This window comes from Rattus norvegicus, chromosome 1 (genome assembly GCF_021556685.1).
Source record: "Rattus norvegicus strain SHRSP/BbbUtx chromosome 1, alternate assembly SHRSP_T2T, whole genome shotgun sequence".
NCBI classification, from domain to species: Eukaryota; Metazoa; Chordata; class Mammalia; order Rodentia; family Muridae; genus Rattus; species Rattus norvegicus.
The window spans coordinates 253,349,547-253,373,704 of NC_141534.1; the positions used below are offsets into that span (position 1 = coordinate 253,349,547).

General features: G+C 48.3%; 1 protein-coding gene across 1 annotated transcript in view; it reads right to left on the reverse strand.

The window, feature by feature from the left end:
• The window catches only part of Tll2 (tolloid-like 2), a 115,911-nt gene that overhangs the window by 79,199 nt on the left and 12,554 nt on the right, over positions 1-24,158 (reverse strand). Inside the window, 1 exon segment of the mRNA NM_001191898.3 lies at positions 12,523-12,633. Within this exon segment, the coding sequence (NP_001178827.1) occupies positions 12,523-12,633 (111 nt within the window).

The window sequence follows — 24,158 nt, forward strand, 5'->3', positions numbered from 1 at the left end:
TCTTCTGTCTGGCTCATTGATGTAGTTTTCTAAGAAGGAACAAAGCTGTCCCACAGTCACGTGCTCCCGACCTCTGGGAGCTCTCCGGGCAGTTTTTATAAGGTTCCATATCAGATGCAATTTAAACAGAACTCCAGGAAGCATCAAATGAAGGCAAACCAAAGGTATTATTGTGAGCCAGTTATGCCATGAGCAGCAGAGGCTACATGGCCAGTCCTCACAGTGTTCAAGGAGCTTACCAGAATAAAACAACAACAACAACAGCAACAACAAAACCCAAGACAAACAAAAAAATCAAGAAAACAAAATAAAACAAAGCAACAGCAAAACCCCAAAGGACTCATTCCTGGCTCTCAGGAGGAGTCTATCTATCCATTATGTAGATAAAAACCTCAGATGCCCCTGAAACCTGCTGTGTCACAGGGAACTCTAAGGCTGTGACACTGATATTGTCAAAAGCCTGTTTCACCTGCCACTGTCCCCAGAAGAACACAGTAGATCGGCAGGTATATGTGCGTGTCCCAAGGGGCAGTTTCCACTGGTCACAAGAACAACTATTGTGAGAGAGGCAAAGAGGAAGACTCAGACTCCCAGAACCACTCTGAAGTGAGGCAAGAAATGCCAACTGAGAAAGTTTCAGAAAGGCAGAGAACATGGTGCTACCTGAAATCCTAGCACTGAGTCAGGGGGATGGCAATTTAGAGACCAGTCTGGGCACACAGTTAGACCCTATATCAAAACCAAACGAAAAAGTAAGGAATGATCCTTCATTTTTACCCCCCAAAAAAGAGATTTACCTCAGCGTTCTTTTTGGTCAGAGAGAACTTTTTTTTCCCTCGCTAGACCACTGATACTGGACATATTTATCAGGGGACTACATTAATAAGATACCTTTAGCAGGGTCATTTCCTTTTATTCTGCTTTAGAAATCAGCTACTATTTAAGTTAAGGATACCGTCAGCCCAAGCAAGGCACATCTACGGCTAAAGGAGAGGAAAGATAGACTCGGATTAAGGAAAACCAAATAATAGTGTTCGAGACACAATCTTTCTGATGCTCAAAGCCACATGAAGCAACTCTCCTGAATGATGACCCCAAATTTGATGCGTTAAGACGGCTTGATGGGAACTCATATTTTCCATGAAAAATGATGTTGCAAATGATAGCCCATAGGCTGGATGGTGAGGCTTGGTCCTAAAGGCCAGGTTAACCCCAAAGGGAGATGAGCCTCTGCAGGGAGATCCCTGTTTCCTTCTCCAGCCCCAGAGCTTGTTGCATTTTCCTTTAGGCCACAGACGGGACCACGCCGTGTTCATTGCTGTTGTTTCTGTATCTAACTGCCCAGCCCTGTTGTCAACCTATGCGGAGTTCTTTCTGTAATTATCTTGGTAATACCCGTTACTCTCGGCATTTTCACAGAGCCCCTACACAGGTAGGTGCCACAGTAGAAGACGTTTAAATTGAGGGATCACAATATAGGTTTGTGTGGTGGCCACATCCGAGCAAATGCAAGGACAAAAGGCATTGGAGGTCCCTGATAAATGAAGTCAGCCTTATTCCTCTCTTCCAACAGTACAAGTCCCAACCCTTCCCTCTCTCCCTCCCCACCTCTTCCTCTTCTACCTATCAATTATCTATTGTCTCCCATCTTTTGTCTCTGTGTTTGTACCATGCGTGCATATAAAGTGTATATATGATTATATATACAAGGACCATCTGCACATGTGAATGAAAACACTTTCATATCACAGCCCACCTGTAGAGGTCAGAGGTTAGCTGTAGGCTATTTCCTTCCAGCTTATTCAAGACAAGTCTCTTGGTTGGACACTTCTGCATATTCTAGGCTAGCTTTCGAGTGATCCTCAGGGGATTCTCCTGACCCATCCCCCCACACCTCTTCACCCCCACCCCTCACAGTAGAAGTACTGGGATGACAGACGCACACGGCCACTCCTGATTCCATGCTGGGGTTCTGAACTCAGGTCCTCCTGTTCGCACAGCAAGAATTTTATTCACTGAGCCATCTCTCCTATCCCTCATGTATCTATCATCCGTTGATTATTAATCAATCATCCATATCTTCCCAGAACAAACTCTTTCTTTAGAGATACCTTGAGTGGATTCTACATCTCCTACCTGAGGAACACATTGACTAGGCTGTCAGGCGCTACCCCACTTGCCTGTCACAGCATCTCAAGCTAATCTTCTGATTCTGATTCAAACTCCAAGACTCATGGCCCTTGAGAGCAGCAACTCTGCCTGGCTCATCACCCGCTGTGGCTCCAGTTTCCACAAAGGCTGTGGTGATAAATATTGGCTCAAAGGTGAGCTTGCTCTCCCCAAACTTGAAGATCTCAGTAAGCGCTGGCTGCTGTCCAAGGTGTAAATCAGCCTTAACTGAGGCCACAGAGGAAGAGTTGATAGAATCCTTATGTTGTATTCTTTTTTTTTTTCCTTCCCAGAGAGCAGATGTGCACGTTATCAGATGCCTCTTTATCATTCCAAACCCTCTCACCAAATAAAAGACTTCATGGGTAGAGGTGATGCCAAGCCTTGTTGGTTCTAATGCTGGAGTCCTGGTCCCTGTGCCTGCTGACCGCCAGTCCAGCTAAGTGCAGGCTCAGTAGAGGCTTTAGGAGCAGCTCGATCTGGTTTCTTTTGGTTCTTACCTTGCCCCCTGATTTCTATTTGTGGACTTTTGCTTTAGTCTTGACTCTCGTCCCTGTCATATTCTCTCGGGCCAGCACTTCCTATGTCCTCCCCAATCCCCACTGTCCCTAAGGACCAGGGTCTGCTCTGCCCTGCTCTTTATAGCCACCAGCATGTAACTAGAAAGTCTACTGAGGGCCTCCCTAGTGCTGTCTGCCTGGGTCCCTGTACTCCCAGGCTGGGCCCACACTTGCCGCTGCCTGGAAAGCAGTCTTTGGGGAGGTGGGTGGCTGCTACAGTGAGGGAAGCTTCTGATGCCAGCTCCTACCCCTCCAGTGCTCTACAATCGTGACAACAGTCACTTGTCATTTTAACTCACTCTCCTTAATGTTGGAAAAAGCACAGATGCAGCAGTGTCTTGGTACCAAGTACAGAAGGCTCCCCAGTTAGCGTTCCTTACATGAAAGAGGGGAGGAAAGAGAGAGTGATGTGAATCATGGCATCCGAGACGACAGGGCTCCGTGACAGCGCCCAGGGCAGGGTGTGGAGGACAGCACATAAAGATCAAGTTCCATGCTGCGGAACTCCAAGAGAAGTCTCCTGGGAGAGCAGGCTGACCACGGGAGGCCAGCTGGATGGCTTCCGTCTAGGAAAGGCTGGAGCCGTGGGCAGGAAGGAACCTGGACGTTCTCTCTCTCTCTCTCTCTCTCTCTCTCTCTCTCTCTCTCTCTCTCTCTCTCTCAGAGATGTCCTGAGGACCATGTTTTCCTCTGAGAATCTGTAGGAAGGGACCTACAGTAAGATAAGCTGCTATCCTTGTGCCCATCATTTTCAGATACTTGAGAAGGTAAGGTGGGTCTGCCCAGCCCTGGGTTACCACTCTGAGGCTGAGACCATTCTCTGAGCTTGTACTTACTCCTAGGGCCTTTAGACAGCCACACAGTCAAGCATACAAGCCTAACCCTAATGGCCTCTGGGGAAGGCGGGGAGGTTGGGATGAGCCAGGAAGGCCACTGTGCAGTTCTGAGCCCCTGGTCAGATCCAACCAGTGTATAGAATCTATAGTCCACACGTGGCATCATTTATACACCCAGTCTGATGCTGACACTAAGGAAGGAAGGTCGAGACCAAACTAAACGAGTCAGCACTGCTGAGGTCAGAAGAGACCGGTGGAGAAATGCAAGCTAACTGCAAGTGGATGCTGAATGAAAGCAAGAATTGTGTGCAGGATGGGGAGGGCTCAACCATGTGCCTGCGGAACTCATCCTTTCTTTGAGAAGGGATGGAGGGACTGAGCGCTTAGCAGCTCAAGGGGACAGAATGGGGATTACACTTGAGGCTGTTTCTAGAAGCAATGAAGTATAGACCTTAAACTTCGACCTAAGAAAGCAAGAGATATCATTGTCTTGGGGGTTAACAGACATTTTCTACATGCTGATTGGATAAAATCCAAGAACCTGCCTGTGCATGTTGCTACTCCTGGCTTTAGCATTCCCACTGGGTCATGGCAGAGCACTGCAAGGAATTCCTGGGGAGCCCAGGGTCTGGGGGGCCCAGGGTCTGGGACACAGACAAGGACCAGAAAGAGTAAGAGACAAGAAAACAGCAAAATGTCAACCAAAGGGAATACTACAGCTTTTTGGGTCACACTCTGGGGTAATGTTTCTGCTAAGTACATTTATTTGATTCTCCCACAAGATGAGAATTAGAGACTAGTCGATGACACATAAAGTGTCCCATGTTATAAAGAGGAAACTAGATAGTCTAAATCCACAGCTCATTAATACAGAGCCAGGGTTGCATCCACCCACAGCACAAATCCACAAGGTCAGAGGCCCAACTGAATGTCTTCAAGGGTGTGCAAGCACCCAGAAGTGAAAGGTGGTGTGTAGGTCACAATTGTACAACTTAAAGATCAATAGTGTTTAAACTCCTTGAAATTCCAAGTGAACGGGTGTGTGTGTGTGTGTGTGTGTGTCTTTTTCTCAGAGAACTAATCATTGATGTTCATCAGATTCCAACATAATTAAAAAATTAAAGTCGCCAAGCCTGTTATTCAGATTTCTCCCCACCCAGCTCTTAGGGATCCAGTAGAAGGGATGTGAATGAGAAAAGCTCCCCAAGCCCTCTGACCCTCCTCAGCCTCCCAAGCCAGAGGCATCGGCAACACAGATCTCCAACAGCCAGGTGTGACCAAGATGGCACTTGGCAGTGTCTAGTGTGTGAGCAGACAGATCTGAATCCTGGGCAAGGCCCCAGCAAGAAGTTAGCCCAGGAGTCTTATGCTTAGGACATGGATCCTCCACAGAACACCACAGGAACCACCTAGTGACCCACCTTTCACCTGGACCTGTGTTATTTGGAGGCATTCCCACCTCACTGAGGAGAATTGGTAAAATGCAGGCTGGAGAATGCCTCACCATGGGTGTGGACATTCGGAACTCATGGTCTGTCTCTGGGCCTGCTTAAAATCACCCCATCCACTAATTCCCTCAAGGACCCTGAAAGAATGTGTTGGAAAACGTATATGCTGAGTCTGTTTTCAGATCCTCCCTCCTTGGGAAACAGAGTCCAGAAACCCTAAGTAGAGTATTTGATTCAGATACCTACATACCTCTCGGGTACACAGCAGTCTCTTATCTTTGGTCACAGCTCTCCTGTAGTTTGAAACACCAGAGTTTAAATGGTCTTGAAATAAATGAGAATGTGGTTCCACTTGCCCTTCTATGACAATGGCATCACAGAGAGTAAAGGAGGGTACCCTCTGCCACCCCAAGTTGGGATCAGGATCAGGAGTAGCAATCAAGAGGCCAAAGGGATGATGGGGGAAGACTTTATGACTCAAAGACGACACCCAGAGAGAGGATGCAAGCTGTTATGCGATGCTCATTTATTTACTTTGAGCCCAGAAGCCAAACTGCTGGGGTTCTGCAGATGCTCTGCACAGATGGCAGGAGTTAAGGGAGGAAGAGGTTAGCTTGGCCTCTTCAATGGGGATGGACACAGCCCAGTGGCTCAGAATGGACACGGCGGGAAACCGGTTTCCACCAGCGCCAGTAAGTAATTAAAACCGCTTCCCCTTTCAGAGTTCCTATTATAGAGTTCAAGAACTCAGATCCATTATCCCAACACGGATAACCGCAAACTAGAACTTCCTCTCAAGGTACATTTGCAAAGAAGGGAATGTTCAAAGCAAGCTTCCTCAGCCCTTTAGGGAAAGAGGAAATAATCAAAAGAGTGCAGCCAGTTGACCACACAGGCTTCTGCCCAGCTTGTGCTGTTGAGAGGAAACTCAGACTCAGAAACAGGGCAACCAGGTCCTGCCAAGCATATGAAAGAGATGCAAGAGGGTTGGAAAGTGTGTGCCTGTGTGTGTGTGTGTGTGTGTGTGTGTGTGTGTGTGTGTGTGTGTGTGCGTCTGTGTGTCTGTGTGTCTGTGTGTCTCCCGCTAAGTACTTCCTTCACTACACAGCTAATCCGATTAGCAGCTTTAGGAAACTCCACAATGTTAATTCAAGAGCTCCATTCACAGAGCAGCTAGGCCCATGCCTGCCCAGGGCTCCATTCTTCTCACAGCAAATCAAAAGCTCACAGAGGGGCTCTCTCTCTGAAGGATATGCTCTTGCCTCCACACACATCCACATGCCACTGCCACATCCGCTGGTCAGGTAGCTCCCAGGGGTGGGGAATGAGCCCATCCAAAAATCGAGAAGCTAGAGCTCTTTGCATGGCACACCCAAACGGGGCCACTTCATGAGCACTGCCAGCCAGGTGGTATGCTGCAGCTGGCAGTCGTGCCGAGTAAAGTGGTGTCGCAAAGCCACCCAGCTGCAGAGCTAAGCGTGAGCCACCAGCCTTCTCTGGTCTTCACTTCTTTGTCTGTAGAACGGGGACTTAGAGTAGAGCGAATCGCTGGAACAGGAGGCTGGGCGGAAGGAAGCTCGGGGTGTGGACAGATGTGATGTCATTGGGTTGGACAGAGGACATGAGGGGAAGGGTGCCAGTCTCTGTAGGCTGTGGATTGGGAAGCTTTCGGACAAGCCGTGGGGAAAGGGTCTAAGGAGCAGGGTTGTGTTCCGCCTGTGGTAGCGTCGCTCCGGGGTCTGCCTCCATCCCTGTATGTCTTCCTTCTCGTGTCCTACATCCTATCCTCCTCTTGCGAAGACTTCGGTCACTGAGTTTAGGGGTCCACTCTCAACCAAGAGGATCTCATCCCAAGCTTCTTAACTTACTAGATCTGTAAAGTCCCTCTCCTGTGGGTCACTTTCTGGAGTTCTATTAGACATGACTGGGGACAGCACTATTCCAAATAGTACAAAACGGTACAGTGGCCAGGAAGATGATCTGGAAGCAGGATGAGGAGGTGAGAGATGGGGCAGGGAAACACAAGGTGCAACTCAAACCTGCGGCCTATGTGAGCAGTGACAGAAGTCCCTACTGGGAGCCCCAAAGCCTTCCACGACTTCTTATGTGCCCGCATAGAACACTGAGTGGGCTTCTAAACAAAAGCGTGCCTCCTCATTATCCGAACGTACTCCATTCCCCCTGACGCCAAAATGGCAGCAGGATGGCCAGGGAAGGATGCAGCAAGCCGGGAGCTGGGAGTTGCCACTGAGTGAAGTAAGAATGTGAGCATCTCCAGGACAAAGAGGCTGGCTGGTCCACCTTAGAAGCAACTGGCATCTGTCCCCGTGTTCTGAAGCCTGGAGAGTAACTGCAGCTTCACAGGGTAAAGCCAGGGACGTAGACTCTGGGCTGCCCTGCAGTGACAGCCTTTTCCCCATTGCCTCATGAGGGGACCTCACCTCTCTCCTGCTGGAGCTCCCTTCTCAGCCTCCAAGAAAGGAAACTGCATTTATCAAGGTGTAGAGATTAGGCGAGCTATCCTAAAGACCGCACCCTTCCCCACCTTTGAACTAGCGAGACTGGGTTAAGGGATGGCTCCTTTTATATTTATTTATTTTTTAACCCAGAAAATGCTTAGACATCTACGTACAGTCTTCATCCCGGAAACACCATTCTCGTTTTTAAAATTACATTAAAAGGGAAACAGTCTTTGCATCGTCCCTAAGGGCTTAGGTATGGTGTGGCGGGGCTGCCTGTAGACCACCAGTGGCCTTGGCATGGGGTCAGGGGCATTCACGATGGGATGTTACCAAACATGTAGATTGTACTAGCACATTCCAGAAGGTGTGTGTGTGTCTGTGTGTATGTGTGGTGTGTGTCTGTGTGTCTGTGTGTGTGTGGTATCTGTGTGTCTGTGTGTCTGTGTGTGTGTCTATGTGTCTGTGTGTCTGTGTGTAGGGGAGTGTGTCTGTGTGTGTATGGTATGTGTGTGTCTGTGTGTCTGTGTGCGTGCGTGTGTATGTGTGTGTGTCTGTGTGTGTATGTGTGTATGTGTGGTGTGTGTCTGTGTGTGTATGTGTATGTCTGTGTGTCTGTGTGCGTGTGTGTGTTTGTGTGTGTATGTGTGTATGTGTGGTGTGTGTCTGTGTGTGTATGTGTGTGTCTGTGTGTCTGTGTGCGTGTGTGTGTGCGTGTGTGTATGTGTGTATGTGTGGTGTGTGTCTGTGTGTGTCTGTGTGTCTGTGTGCGTGTGTGTGTATGTGTGTGTTTGTGTGTATGTGTGGTGTGTGTCTGTGTGTGTTTGTGTGTGTATGTATGTGTGGTGTGTGTCTGTGTGTGTGTGTTTGTATGTGTACGTGTGTATGTATGGTGTGTGTCTGTGTGTCTGTGTGTGTTTGTGTGTCTGTGTGTATGTGTCTGTGTGTGTGTTTGTGTGTGTGTCTGTGTGTGTGTTTGTGTGTCTGTGTGTGTTTGTGTGTCTGTGTGTGTGTTTGTGTGTGTGTGAGTCTGTGTGTGTGTGGTATGTGTGGTGTGTGTGTGTGTGTGTGTGTGTGTGTGTGTGTGTGTGTGTGTGTGAGAGAGAGAGAGAGTTTGTACACGAGGCCGGCCATGCATGGCACATCAGGACAGAAAGGAATCCAGCAAGTATTGCCAGTGATTCCTGTGGCTGAGATAACAGGGTTTTCCTTGTCCACTTAGGAGCCTTTGCACTTAAAAAAGAACCGAGCGGTATTAGTTTAATCAGCAAAATCAATAAAAACATATTCCCAACCTGAAAATAAAATGGCTATTCTGGATAGCTACAAAATGCAATTGACCCTTGGAGAAAAGTAATTGGAATAAAAATCCACTTTGCGACACAAACACACTGAGGAAGAAAACCACACTAAGCTGAGAAAGGAGAGGACATCACTGGTGCATCTGAGCCTTGGCATCCAGCCTCTATGTCCCACCCCCAAGCCCTTCCACATGTGGCAGTTTCCCCTGATCTTCACTTTGATTCCAATCCTTTCCTACATCCGTCTTCTCTCTGCAAATATGAAGAATTATTGACACATCACATTTATTCTTTCCTATGACCTCATGCTCTTACTCTGAGCTAAGAACTATTTCTATCCCCATTTGGCAGATGAAGAAACTGAGGCTTGCCTCTGTGATTCAGTCCAGATAGTGCAAGCCTGAGACTGAGATCAGTGCTCATAGCACCCTTCTGAGGCCAAAGCCCCCTTGGCACACATGACCTGGAGAAGGCCAGGGTCTGCAACTTCTGACACCATTGTCTTCTTGACCCCACCAACACTGGTCAGCACCTGGGTCCAAGGTGCTGCCTCTGGGGAGTCCAAATCTGAATGTGATGTGGTGCTCCATTAGTTCACAAGATAAGGACAGAGCAGATAGACATCCCAGTCCCACATCTATCCTGATCAAGCATTCTGAGAGAGGTGAACCACTGGACATCCCGTCACCACAGCCCCTTGGGTGACCTTTCCTGAAGGGGACTCTCTAGCAGCTATGCATGGTACTGTGTCTGACCAATGCCTACTCTCTCTGGAGCCTTTCCCTCACAACTGCTAGGCTGTAGCAAGTGCCCAGGAATAGTGAAAGAGAGCTGATGGGGTAACCCTGTGAATTCCTGGTGGCGCGTGGGCTGTTGGGTGGGCCAGAGGGTACATTAGGGAGATCAAGATCCAAAACGGATAACAGACTCTGCACGGGTACCACTCCTGCTTTATAAGGAAGTATGCCCCCACCTGGACTGTGAATTGGCACAACCACTTTGGAAATGGATTCGATGATATCAACTTGAACCCAGTACCCTACAATTCCACCCAGGGCAGCTTCCCAAGGGGCAATGGGTGCTTAAGGAAATAGATTCTGTCTTTATTAGAGCAGGAGACCCTGAGCTGCCCAAACATCTGTGGACAGAAGATGTAGCAGAACAATTCACAGCCCTGTAAAGGGGTGAGCTATTCCATCAACATGGTGGGTGAGTTTGGTAGTAGTGCAGGCCAGTACAGGATACAGAAGAACACTTAGGCAGGGTGTGGCCTGCACAGACAAACCGGGTGATGCTAATGAAAGTCAGATCAGTGATGATCCCGGGATGAGCTCTGACTATGAGGAAGAGTCTTTGGCATCTGAACAGCACAGTGTAAAGTTCATCGCAGCGAGTATGAAAGACATCGTGTTCACTAGTATTAAGCCATGCTGTGAATGACACTTAGGAACCACTTTAAGCACAAATTAGTTAGATCATCTTCTCCAGACCCCTGGGAGGGGCTGAGGGAAAGGGCGAACGGATGTTGTGGTAAATCATGAAGAGAAGGTTTGCTATGCTGGAGCACAGATGAAACAGTGGATATGCTGTTATAAAAAAAAAAAAATTCGATTCCTCATTTGAACCTCTAGTCAGTTCTTCAAACCATGTAGAAGAGGCCACACAAATTTTACTGTTGTTCATAGACTCAGACACCACCGAGGAAGGCGGATGTGTCCCCAGACCACTGGCAATGGTTCCATGACCTACTGACAACACTGGCCATTCATCAGACAACCCCCGTGGGGACCTTTGTAGACAATCACACCAGCTGATCATTCTCCTCAGATAACCCCAGAGCCTTTGACTCTGGACACATCTCATCCTGCTCTCTCTCTCTCTCTCTCTCTCTCTCTCTCTCTCTCTCTCTCTCTCTCTCTCTCTCTCTCTCTGGTTTTCAGGAATATTCCTAACATCACCAAGTACATCATTAGGGATACACCCATGACATCACTACCAGCAATCAGTGTGACCAGTTGTTTACATCCTCAGCCAGGACCCAGCATCCTCAGAGCAGCTAACAAGTTACAGGAAGTAGAGGGATGGGCCTTTCCACTAAGGAATGGCCAAGTCCACACTTAGCAAGCTATCGTCTTATTGAGACCCCTTAGAGGACTCTTGCTGTACACAGGTTAAGCCCAAGCTCACTAGTGAAGACAGTAAGGAAGTTTTGGCTTGCCTCCTGTGCTAGCCATTCTCTCCACATGTCCACCTAAAGGAGTCTGCCTGAAGGGCCATCTTCCAGTGACAACTTACCTCTGTTTCATGTAGACCCCCTCTTGTTTTTCCTAACTATGTACCCGTCTTCCCCTCCACCTGAAGTCTCCTCTCCCACTCAGGGCTCCTAATTCTCCTTTATGACACAAGATGAGGGTGCCATTCATATCATAATCATACCCAAAAGACTCCTCCACTCTTGTCTCTTCCCACTGCTCTTGCTCACCATAAATTCCTCCCCGTTTCTTGAGATCTTACATGCCAGGCACTGGGTTAGCCTGCTACCCTTGGCATAAACTTCCACACATCTATGGAATGAGTCCAAGTTTCATCCTTGTTTTACAGATCTACACTTGTCTGCCTGCTCCAAGCGTCTCCATGAAGGCAAAGGTTAGACTGTCTTCTGTTTCTCTCACCAACACTGAACCTGACCCAGGATGAGGCTTAAATAGTTTCAAGAGAAGGAAGGATTTGTGGGGGAAAGGTTCACAGATAGCAGGATGTTGTGAGCCTTAGTCGTCAAATAAAAAGTTACGGTCCACCACATGAGAATTCCCAATCCCATACTCAGTGCCCTGCACTACTTCTAGGACCAGAGGCTACAAAGCTAAGGTCACTTGAGTCTAGTGTATGGGGTTTTAAAGGGTGAGGAGCACCCAGGGGAACAGCCTCATCTCAAGGCTGGCAGCCAGGAGAGAAAGTAGCCACAGAATGAAAACTGGGTGTGTCTCCTAGCCCAGACAACATAAGGACTTGCCTGGTTATCAAACAAGTGCACAATTCTCCATGGGCAAGCTTCTCATTTTAGCCTAGTCATTACCATTGACAATGTTGTCAGAGATCATTTAAATACAGCCACTTAGCAATTCTCTCCAGTCTACAACAAACCAGACAAGCCAGAGTCTTAAGAACCAACACTGGGCTTCAGGCTGAACCCTCCAAAAGAGGCGACGAGAGATTCTCTTAGAAGGATTAGCTAAGTGTGGGCTGGGGCAAACAGTAATGATTCTACTGATGAAGTGCATGCTGTACATCATCAAGGACCTGAATTTGAATGATCAGCAGTCACATTAAAAAGTTAGGTGTGGTGGCACAGTGCTGGGTGCAAGGTCCAGGGAGAGGCAGATACTCCTTGGTGAGCCAACCTAGCCAAATGGAGGAGGCCCAGGTTCGGTGGGAGACCACACCTTACAGAAGGTGGAGACTGAGCTACGTAGACACCGACTTTGACCTCTGACCTCCACACACATGTGCACACATGCACAAGTGTGAACAAATACAGGCTACACATACATATATACATACACAGAGAGGGAGGGAAAAGAGGGGGAGGGTAAGTTTAATGTCCCAGATTCATGCCTTCATCAGAGGAAGTAGTGTGGTCCCTCCAGGTCTTCCACAGAGGTCTCTGGACCTCAGAGATATCAAAGATTCCTAGTGGAGCCCTCCAGCAGCCCACTGGGACCCAAGCTGATGAGGAAGCCAATACTTGCCAGTGTCGTGTCCCATTCTTTCCATGGATGGCTTGGTCCAGTCTTCAGCCTTGTCAATGTGAAATAACTTGAGATCATCTTCATCCAAGGCGATATCTCCCCAGAAGACAGCTAGCAGGAGAAAACACAGTGGTCAACTTCACCTAGGGGTCAGAAAGGGGGCTTTGCTAACTAACCTTCCAGAAGTCATCAGACACAGGGAGCAAATCCTAGGAAAGATGGAGCTGACGATCAAATTTCTCCTGGAGTCTCTGAGACAATTGTATTAAGGCCATAGTTATCTGGGCCAACCGCCATGGGAACCCAGAGGCTTGCCTATAACTCCATCTCACCCTAGTCTATCCATTGTGTCCCCAGAATATAGACAAAAAGGCACACCACCGTCACTTACATTTTCGCTCACAGCATCCTTCCCTGTGAATGACTCCCACTCTAAGGGCAAGCAATGTTCTAGAGAGCCACGCCCAGCACCTGGCATCCTGAGCACAGACGGTGTAGAACACAGAAACGGCTTATAGGAGGCTGTGTAACTCTACTTTGTAGGCATGTCCACATGGACCCCTGTATGTGCACCTCGATGGGTCCCACTGGGAGGTAGTGGCACCATGAGACTGGGAGAATGGGCCCAGACCCCTCCTCCCTTTCCTTTTTGCACTCTGGTGATGAGGTGAGCAGGTCTTTCCCACCAGGTATACCGCCTCAGGGCTGTTTGGCAAATCATTGACTCATTTCAGCTCTGGCGTCCTCTTGTGGGGATAAAGTTGGAACTGGACTTCAGAGTTGTGGGAGGAATAGTGAAGTCGAGGTTTCCCAACAGCAGCACAGGACTGGGCACGGTGAGTGCTCAGTGACCCACCGGGCCACCCTGATTCTCACCGAGTTCTCTCTGACACCTGTTTCTCCCCTTCTTACCCCTGAGTACCCCTGCCAGCTATAACTCCCATGTCTGCTCTGGGGAATTCTCCTCCCACCCAGACACACCCCTTGCTGACTCTGTGTTGCTGTGGGATTCATCTCCTCACCCAGCAGGTGCTGTACCTGTGCCTGCCAGACTTCCAGCAGACGAGGCTGGCAATCATGCCGCACACCTAGCGTTCAGGCTTTTATACGTTCCAATTATCAATGGAGTCAACCTGCATGTCCATTTCCCAGTTCTTACATTGATATTCCCATGTTGATTATGCACCCGCTTATAAACCAGGAAACAGAGTCCAAGTGGGGGAAAAAACATCCGTACTCAGGGTCACATGGCCAGCAAGGGGCAGAGCTGACTCCAGCCCTGGTCGCTCTCCAGCCCCATCCCTCCCTCCACCTCACAGCCCCCTCAGCATTTAGATCTATTCAGCTTCCCCCACTTCGAAAGATTCTAAATGTCTTGAAGACAGGCTCTGGTTTCTTGCACACACATCTATCAAAGACCACTTCCCACACTAAGAAAACTAAGCCAGAGGCACAACGTGTAGGGCAGAATCACATAGATTCAGCCTGTGAGAAACCAGGCACACAATTTAACTCCCTCAGTCTGAGCTTCTAGGCACACAATTTAACTCCCTCAGTCTGAGCTTCTTCGCCGCTCAGATGGAGATAAATGGTGATGTTGCTTCTTTCCAGGGTTGCCGTGAGCATCAGGTGAGTTGGTGTGAGCACAAGGCCAGTACCTGGACCCACTAAGCAAATGTGACAAGATATCTCTGTCCCTTAGACCTCAAAATCCTTAGCAATGTCTACACGACAGTGATATATAGTCAGACTGGTTAGGTAGGACCTCCTATATCCCTCTGGAACGTTGCCCTACACAAATGCCCAACCCAGGGTAGACCTTACCCACATCAGCCACAAGAGGGTCCAGGGCTGGCTTTGAGGCATCACACAATGGGCAGATCTGGTGTCAGTCATATCTCCCTCCCTGTGGCCTCCACAGGCTTCCTGTGATAGAATCTGGGTCCAAACTCTTCCCTCTTGTCCTACCGATTCCATCCCCGAGACCTGTGAAACTGATCCCATGAATATGCTACCCAAGACCGTCCAAGTAGCTTCCTGCCCACAACTCAGAGAGGACCTCCCCCAGAATCATCTGGTGTTCAGACGATGGCGTTCAGCGGAGATTCGGCAACCCCAGACTCCTGCCACAGGGGGTTTCAATAAGTCAGGAAGAGCAGAAGTGCTGTGATCGATTAGTAATGACTGCCATGGGCATGGTGGGGAGCTGTAACCCTTTTGGCTTGAATTTGTCAATTCTTCTTTCACTGACAGGAAGGAGATAGCCTCATAGTGTTTCAGTGGAGGAAAAAAAATGAACGAGTTTTATCAAAAGCAAGTGCTTTCTTGGGAAATCCAAGTGATAAATTGAAATAACTGGTTCAAAGTTAACGTATCGACAGTAACACACCAGGAACTCATATAATAGGAACTCGTAGCGTTTTTTAAAGGGGTTCAATATCTGAGCTTCCGTGTGGTACCCACCAACTTTCTGTGGCTCCAGGACACCTGGAATGTGGTTAATGTGAAGGAGAAACTAAATTTTAAATCGTATTTTTGCTTTAATTAATTTAAATTTAAATTGTTGCCTGTGGCTTATGACCGTGTCATAAATATAAAGTTGAATGTAATGTAATAAAAACCATGATATATAATATGCAATTATTTAAAAGAACAAGAAGAATCAGATACCTTGGAATAAGTTCAATAGGAAAGGTTGAGAAATACGGACTCCTGATAAAGCTATAACGCGAGTGATCCAGAGAGCACGTTGGTTAAGGCATGGCCATCAAGCCCTGTGACCCGAGTCCAATCCTCAGGACCCACACTGTGGAATAAAAGACAGCTCCCAAAAGTTGTTCTCTGAGCCTCATGTGTGCACAATGGTACGCGCGCGCACACACACACACACACACACACACACACACACACACATGCACACACAAAAATAAATTGACAAAAATTAAAAACTAAAGAACTATAAAACTGAGTAACACTGAAGGAGAAACATACTATAGTCATAAATGAGAAAGGCTGTAATTTTCAAGGTTGACTCTTCCCAAGGCGATATGCAGGTTCATACACTTCACAAAACACAACATTTTTATTATTGACAAATTATCTAAAAGTTCACCCCTACAATTATGTGACAACAGTCAAGAGAAAATGTGATAGAATTGCCACAGCCCTGTCACAAAGAATAGTCTAGAACCAAACTCTAGATTGTGTAAGAAAACCCTGAAAAATGAGGTCTCACAGATTTGTGAAAGTCAGGAGACTCTTCGATGGCTTGTGTTGCAACAAATGATTTAGCTCACTATGGAAAACCCAAGTTCCACACAACAAAATTAAATCCTAACAAATAAAACATTAAAGTTGTTTCAACGGAATTTAAAGTCTAAGTCTACAGTCAGTCCTCCATGCCAATGGTCTATACCCGGATTCGACCAACCATGGATCCAAAACAATTTGAAAAAAAAAACACTGTGTCTGTACTAAACACATACAGGCTGTTTTCTGTCCCATTGCCCCCTAAGCAATAGAGTGTGGCAATTATTTATAAAGCATTTGCATAATGTCAGGAATTATATAGGAGGGAGTGCATAGTGCCTCACACCAAGTACGACTCCATTTGACCTAAGAGACTTGAGCATCTGTGGATTCAGTCTCCATGGTGAATGCTGGAATCAGTCCCCACAGATACCAAGGGAAAACAGTATCTAGAAAACACAGCTACTGAAATATTACTAAAAGACGGAGTGTGGCCCATGAAAGCCTTCTCTGAGAAAATTCTCCAGGCTTGCCCATGACCTCTTCCACTGCCGACTGCCATCCATGGGTCAGGAGCATTGGTGGTATCATGGAGCTTGACAGAAAGACAAAACCTCGGAGGCCATCTTAGACTTACTGAGAAAGGACTCACATGCTTAAAAGATCCCTCGATTAAATCACATACACACTAAACTCTGCAAAGCACTAGTAACGGCAACAAGACACTGTCCCCAACACCCGAGTCCCAGGCTCCTTGCTATTCTGTTGTGTCTTTCACGGCCATAATGAAGAAATTGCACTGGGTGACCTTTGTGAGACTCGGAACTGCAGAATCACAGAAAGAATCTCAGATGCAATTCCATAGAAATCCCTTTTACCCTCAACTGCACTTGTCTGACCTTGCCAGAGCTTTAACCCTGCAATTCAGAGAGCTGTCAACAGGAGGTACTGTTTGACTATGACATCCTGACCCATAAGGTAAGGGCAGTTCAGAAAGAGATGGTGAATGATCTACAGTAAGAACAATGCCTTTCAGAAATAAAAATTAGAGACCTGTAGCTAGGCGTGGAGGCTTGCACCTGTGATCCTAGAACTCAGGAAGGTGGAGAAGAAGAATCTCTATGCAAGGCCAGCCTGGGGCTAGATAATGAGTTCCATGCCAGCCTAGACTGTGAAGAGAGACCTGCTCTCTAAATTTAAGAAGATAAAGAAGGAAGAAAGAAAGGAGAGAGGGAATCTTCATAAAGCAGTTGAAAGAAATCTGTGTATGCACACGTGTGCAGTGTTTGTATAAATGTGTGCATGTGTGTAGGAAGTGGGCAAGCACAGATAGGTACAAATGCCTAGAGGTCAGAGGTCAATATCAGGTATTGTTTTTTTTATTACACTCTTCATCAAATATATTTTAAAGTTAATACATGCAAACTGTAGAAATATTAAAAATAGAGACCAATTTTAAAGGTACTCTTTCTTTTAAAAATGTTTAGATTTGTCTCACTTATTGTCGTTGCCCATGTGTGCACGTGGAGACCAGAGGACAGCTTTATGAAGTCAGTACTCCTCTCCTCCCATCTTTATGGGAACTCTGGGAGTGGAACTCCAGTTGTCAGGATTCAGAACAAACCCTCTTATCCACTGAGTCGTTTCGCCAACCCTAAAGGCAAACTTTATAACCCTACTCAGTAAGTGGTACCCGCGCTGGTGTTTAGCAGGAGCTGGGGCAGACACAGGCTGAGTTAGTAATGTTGACTGATTGCCTGGGGCAAAGCTGCTGCCCTGGTTGGTTTTAGTCACCAAAGGTAAAGTTAGAGGAGGCAACACAGCTCTCACAAGCTGGTGTAGCAGCTTCAGCTCACTAGTGCTATGACGGTCTGTGCATAGCATGTCACAGCTCCTAAATTCTATTCCTTCCAGGGTTATCCTGCGTGCCTGTGCCTTCTAGCTATGGAGGAGGAAGACTCACAATATGACAGGGACAAGTCACTGGGACAGATTCCTGTCCAGCATCCTCCACCCCAGGGTGTGCTCAGTATAGCACTTCATCCTGTCTGTTCTCCATCCACAGTGGCACTCTCTCTGTCCCCAGCCAGGCAGAGGGAGACCTCCTTCCACTCTGATGCCATCAACAGCCACATTGCCAAGGTGTGCTTCCTTTAGCACCAGACAGTGCGTCAAAGGGTGGCACTTAAGCATGGGAACTGAAAATGAGCAGAACCTGGGCAGGGAGCACAGGCAAGAGCATGCTGGCCAAAGGAATGATGTATGCAGAGATGTGACAAGTGGCAAGGCTCTGTAGGGGGCAGGATCAGAAGTAGTCCCAGTGAAGGAAGGAAAGCTAGTGGTACTGTTGGACATAGCCATGTGGATTCCTGAAAATGTAGGTCATGAGGTCATGGGGTCACAGGAACAGAGAGGTTCAAAGGGGCAGAGAAGGAAGAGTAGACATGGTCAATGGATCCAGGGCTTGGAGAGCAGCCAGGGTGCAGAGGTTCTGAGGAGTCCCTCACTTTGGTGCCACATGTCATGGTTTGACATTCCTTCCATGCACACACCCTCCCCCAGCTCCCAGCATAGGGCCTGACCTACATAACTGCTTCATAAATGAAAGAATGAACGACCTGAGGAAGGTCGTGTGCAACCGATGGAGGATCTTAGTGAGAAATCAGACCTTTGACTCCAACCTCAGATCTGAGCTCAGTTCTCTGTTCCTGTACAGGACCAGCCTCTGGAACTAAGATTCTGGGTGAGCTCTGCAGTCTGCTTCAGATGAGCGCCTGTCATGACCAAGACCAGACAGCCAGACAGGTGCTTAGAGGGGACAGAGTGAAGGAAGGTGATCCTGGAGATCCCTCACGACCCTTCCTGTTAGAGTTTCTATGAGTCTCGGAGACAGTGGGTTTCTGGCAGTGTTTAATGAAACCAGGTGCCTGACTCAGGGTCCCAGACCCACAGAACTGGAAGTCTCTGAGCCAGGCAGAGGGAGACCCCATCCGATGCTGTCAGCACCAGCCACCCTTGACAAGTTATTCCTCACCAGCTCCCAGACAGCACAGACCTGCAAGCCCCTAGCCTTCCCAGAGCCTCTTGGCCACATGACTCACCCAGAAACTCTCTCCAAACCCCAGGAAACCTGGCCTCTGCGTGGAGGAAGCCTTCAGTGTGAGTTCTCCCCCACGTCCCTCCCCTTCCCTCTCCTCTACAAGTCAGCCATTTCCTTACTTTCTCATGTACACTTAGAGCTTGGGGAACTTTTCAATCCTCATCCTGCCTAACCACAAATCTCACGCTACGGGGCTATGTATCCCAGGATGTCTGCGCTGGCACGGTGCACACTTCCACAACGCACACGGGAAGCTGTTCATGATCCCATACAAGTGACGTTTGTTCTCATTGGCGTTTCCTCACCAGCACGAGAGACAGCTGAGCAGCTCCAAGCTGCTGGAGGTTGGGCCCGCAATCCACTTGCAATGAGCATCTAAGAAGGGTGTTGGTGTACGGAACTCCCAGTCTCAACCAAAGTGACAAAAGCAACACCTCCAGGAACAGAGCCCGGGAACACACATTTAAACACAGGCTCTGTCACACCCTGTTCTCACTCACACTCAAGTTTGGGAACCCACAGAGTCAGTGGCCTCTAAGTCCCCCCCCCCTAACAATTGTTTGGTTCCCTTCCTGTGTCTTTTAGAGATCAGTGAGATCCACCTCCGGCTTGGCATTTGCCCATCCCTGTGGCATCTCAAGCAGCGAGGCACCTTGGTAGCACTTTTAGATGGGGATAAGCCTAGGTTAGTGCAGGAACCAAACACGGGGGATTCAAACTACCGCCATTCCTCTCGGGGAAACTTGCAGAGATGGGGTGGCGAGGTCAGAGGCAGGAGAATTACAGGGAAATCCTACCCAGAGATGCTTTTAGTTCTGTGAGTTTCCAACAGAGGGATTTGCCAGGTTTGAAGCAGTTTTGTGTGAATCTTTGTCAGGGAAGTGTATGTACAAACAAACAGGGAGGGTTTTTTTTTTTAAGTAAAAAGTTAATCGGCTTAAAGTGTGCAACTAAATCGGCAAAGCTTACATTAAAGTAACCCACAGAGAAAGGACCCCATGCAAGGAAAAGCTCCAGGGATACAATATGGCTTCTATGTTCTTTTGTAGTTCCCAGCTATAAATATTCATGGGACGGTGTTAATGGGGTCCACGGCTCTATGCAACCACAATAGTTTAATTGTTTATTCTCAGGACCATGAACTTTGAAACCATGACCCTAAATTTTAGCGCACTCGGTAGCAAGTGGGCGGGGGAGAGGTTTGGCTTTCGAGGCCAGGGAGGAAGCAGGCAAGTGTGAACCTTGCCTCCTGGATCTTTGGGTGCAGATTAAAGGGCAGGGTCTGTTTAGCATGGGAAGCCTCCCGTCTGCAGAGCCCACAGCTGCTCCTGGAGAAATGGCCTTCTTGCGGGATGGATGGCTAGGCTCTGCGAACATATGGCAGAGAGGAGTAGGAAACAGTAAATATTTTAATTGGGCAAAATAGATTCATTGTGGGTTTTATATTGGAGTCTTAAGGGAAGAAAAAAAAACAACAAGTTTGGATCCAGGAATTTCTAGGATGGCAAAAATGTAAAAGCCACCTAAACAACATACTTATTCCTCGCTGGAGGAATCCAGGGAGGCAAAGCATCGGATTCCCATCATGCTTTTCTTCATATGAGGGATGACAGGTAGCAGACCTCTTCTGATTTACTGTCTCCCAGGACAAATGTCCCTCATTGATCTCAACCCTCCTATCCATTGAACCTGTACATGACCTCTTAATCCGTCTTAGTACAGAGTCACATAGGCCCAGTGGCAACTGAAAAATGGTGTCCAAGTGGACTCTTGTCCTCCCACCCTCCACTGTACCAGAGCCCATTACCTGCTTGCTCTAGTTAAGGATGATCTAAGGGGTCTGAGTGCACACATCAGAGGCCCAGTAGGATCCAAGTGTCCTGGGTCGGTCAGGACCTGGGAGAGCGCCCTACACAGCAGAGTTCTGTAGAACAGCCCCAAGCTGTTGGCATCTCATAGCAGATGAGCCAAGAGGGTCTGGCTGCAGCCTGTGCTGGCGGCTGCCTTGCCCAAGGTAGCTGTGTGTTCTGCCTGGACCCTTCATCTACAGATCAGAGTACTGTCACCCTGATACTTCGGTGGTCACGCTACAGCTCGACTCACTGCAATAAAAAACACCGCTCGGGGCCTGGGGATTTAGCTCAGTGGTAGAGCGCTTACCTAGGAAGCGCAAGGCCCTGGGTTCGGTCCCCCAGCTCCGAAAAAAAGAACCAAAAAAAAAAAAAAAAAACACCGCTCGGCAAGCTGAAACTATAAAATGTAGGCAGCAGATTGGTGTGACGGGGTCTGTCATAGCTGCAAGGTTACCTATGCTTTAAAGCTCCAGATAGACTTCGTCTGGTGAACTTCCCTACCCAACTGGTGACTTCTTAGACACACGGGGAAGAGTTAAGTCAGTAGTGTCTGTCACCAGCACTGGGGCACTGCCCACGTCCTCTCTTTCCCACTCACAAATTGTTAATGTGGTCAACACGGTGCTCCCTGTAAATGAATGACTGGAGCCAGGCCTCTCTGCTCAGTCCTTTGTCCAGTAGGCCTGCTCCTGCACCTGCACCTCCCAATTCCCTTGCCCACTTTCACTGTGTTCGCTTTGAATCAGGGGGGAAAAAAACCGCTGCAGACAGTGCCAGGGGTGGGGTTGGGTGGGAGGTCTGGGTATTTCTTCTCTGCTGTGGTGCTCCAGGCCTGGCCACGGTATCTCTTGGGGCTGCGTCACCTCCCACCGGTTCTGACGCCAGTAACATTGTTTCCTCCCTGATTCTTAGTTGCAGGGAGAGCTCGCTTGCCTCACTCCTTAAACTCTGTGTCTCGGGCTAGTTCCTTCATTAATATAAACCATGCACGGTGACCCTGTTTCCCGCAGGACATCCTCACTCACGTAGCTGTCGTGAGAAAGACTTTTTGGCTATTTCTGCAGCTGAGAAAAGCGAAGGGAGCTAAACAACTCCTTTGACCTGGACTCCGCTTCCCACTACCGGATTCCAGCACAATATGACTGCCTGCCATCTCCACCCGCTGCGTCCCCCAGCGGAAGCCCTCACCGACTGTACTCAACAACAGCGGGGAAGATGCAGTTTGCATCCTAAAGAGTGTCTCAGATTTTAATTGTACGTCGTGTGTGTTTTGACTACGGGACCGGCGTTTCATAAGCCCTAATCTCTCCGCTGTGGAATGATCTTTCAAGGAGCCATAAATTACACGAGCAATTGTGCGTGACTCACTCTGAAGCTGGAGGCCACTGGAGGCCTACGCAGTGAGCGGAGTGGGAAGATATACTAAGTGGAGAGAAGAAAAGGCCTGGGGCTGAGCTCCAGCCTGTGACTCCCGATAAGATACTGCCCCTCCACACCACAGGGTTCTCACTGGGAAAGTGAGGCATTTAGAGTAGACACCCCCAAGGGTTCCCTCCCAGCTACAACATTCCATTAGTTTTGGCAGAGCGGCCGGTTAACTTACAGCAATGCCTGTGGCCTGTTATCTTAACTGAACCTTCTGCGTAAAGGCCCAGCACATTCGGCTGACTGTGGCAAAGGCTGCTTTTTGCTTTTACCAGTTTCCTTTTCTGCTTCTACAAGAAAAGAACCTGGGACTTGAGTTCAAGCGCTCTCGACAGTAAAACCTCCAGATTCCAAGGGAGCTCCCTATGGCCACGTGACTACGTTCCAGCCAATGAGAGGATGCATACATGGCAAATGAGAAGCCTCTTCTCGTAGTCTTTATGCAACTTCTACCTGCCTCTCACAGCCAGATTGCCAGTGGCGGTCTAGGGCTCTGGCTGCCATCTTGGACTATGAAGAGAAGAGCCTCTCCCAGGTAGAGAAAGGAGAAAGATGATGGGCCCTGGCTCCTGGAGCATATCCAAGATGGAGCTTCCATGAGCCTAGACTGCAGACTCCAGAACCTGATGTGACAAAGACACAGATGTCGTTTTCCAGCTGTGGTCACGCATTGCCTGCCTGCCCCACGCCTCCCTGTTCTCTCGTGGTTCTGGAGCTGGGCGCTGTAAAAACACCCCCTCCACCATCTATCGCACGGGGAGAGAGACCTGGATGCCACTGCATCATGGAAAACCCTTGCTCGCTGGTTCTGGAGGCCTCATCTCTCTTGCCCCTGCAGGAGTTGCTGCCAGCCTCATTCAAAAGCGCCACCGGCTTCAGCCACTGGAGGTCTTCCAGTCTCCCTCCACTGGGCGGCTCCTTGCCAACCGGCCTTTTCCTGCTGCCCATCTGCCCGCTTCTCCACAGCCTCACTTATCCACAATGAACTGTACTTGAAGGAAACTAAATGGAACGTTCCAGAAAGAGATGGTTAGTGTTTTACCCCACGTGCTGTTCTGAGTAGAATAATAAAATCGTGCACTGGGATATCCTGTCCTGTTTAGCCCATGACTCTATCCATCATATACATTCAGTACATATTACCTGCCCATCAGTCACTTAGTGGGTCATCTCAGTCATCTGATTCATGGTCACAGCATCTGTGTTCTGATTGGCTGTATCTTCCTTGACCATAGTTAAGGGACAAGCTCAAACATCATGGCAGGAAGGAAGCTCTGAGGCGTGAAACATAAGCCAGATTAGCTTTGGCGCTATGGCCTATAAGGGAGACTCAAGTACAGACCAGTGGCTCTAGTCATTCACTGGAGGTCTTGGAGCGTAAGTCCCGACAATAATGGAGCCAGAGTATCTCCATGAACTTCAGCTTCCAGGGGCTGTAACCACGCCCTCTCCTAAGAAGTTCAGATTCCAGCCTGAGGGATGGGAGTAGGGAGCCCGTGCCTTTCCTGGAAGTCCCTTCGTACACCCAGCACCCCTGCTTTCATCTAAGTTCTCTCTACCTTCTCTTGTCCCCGTTTTCAGATTAACAACTATGCACTCTAAATTTACTAATTGCTCTCCAAGTAAGTGACTGCTGTGGTAGGAGTCACTCGCCTGCACTATGACAGACAGTAGACTGACTCGGGTCAGTAACTCAGCACTTAATCTTGACTGATACAGTCATGGGGAGTGGGGCCCAAAACAGTTCTATAGTATGAAATGCCTTTTCTGCTTTCTAAAGAAGCAAATGATCTCTCCAGAAATTACGCGTGGCAAGTACGACAGAGAACAGTCGACATTCTCACTCTTTAAGGGAGCCCACTCAGTGTTAAAGGCATGTCTAAGTGTTCAAGATCATTCGGAAAAGAAATGCAAATCAAATGGTAACTGCAAGTTGAAAAAAAAAAACAAAACAAAACACTTTCCTCAAGCCCGAGCGCTGATCTTCAAAAGCTGGAATACACGCGATC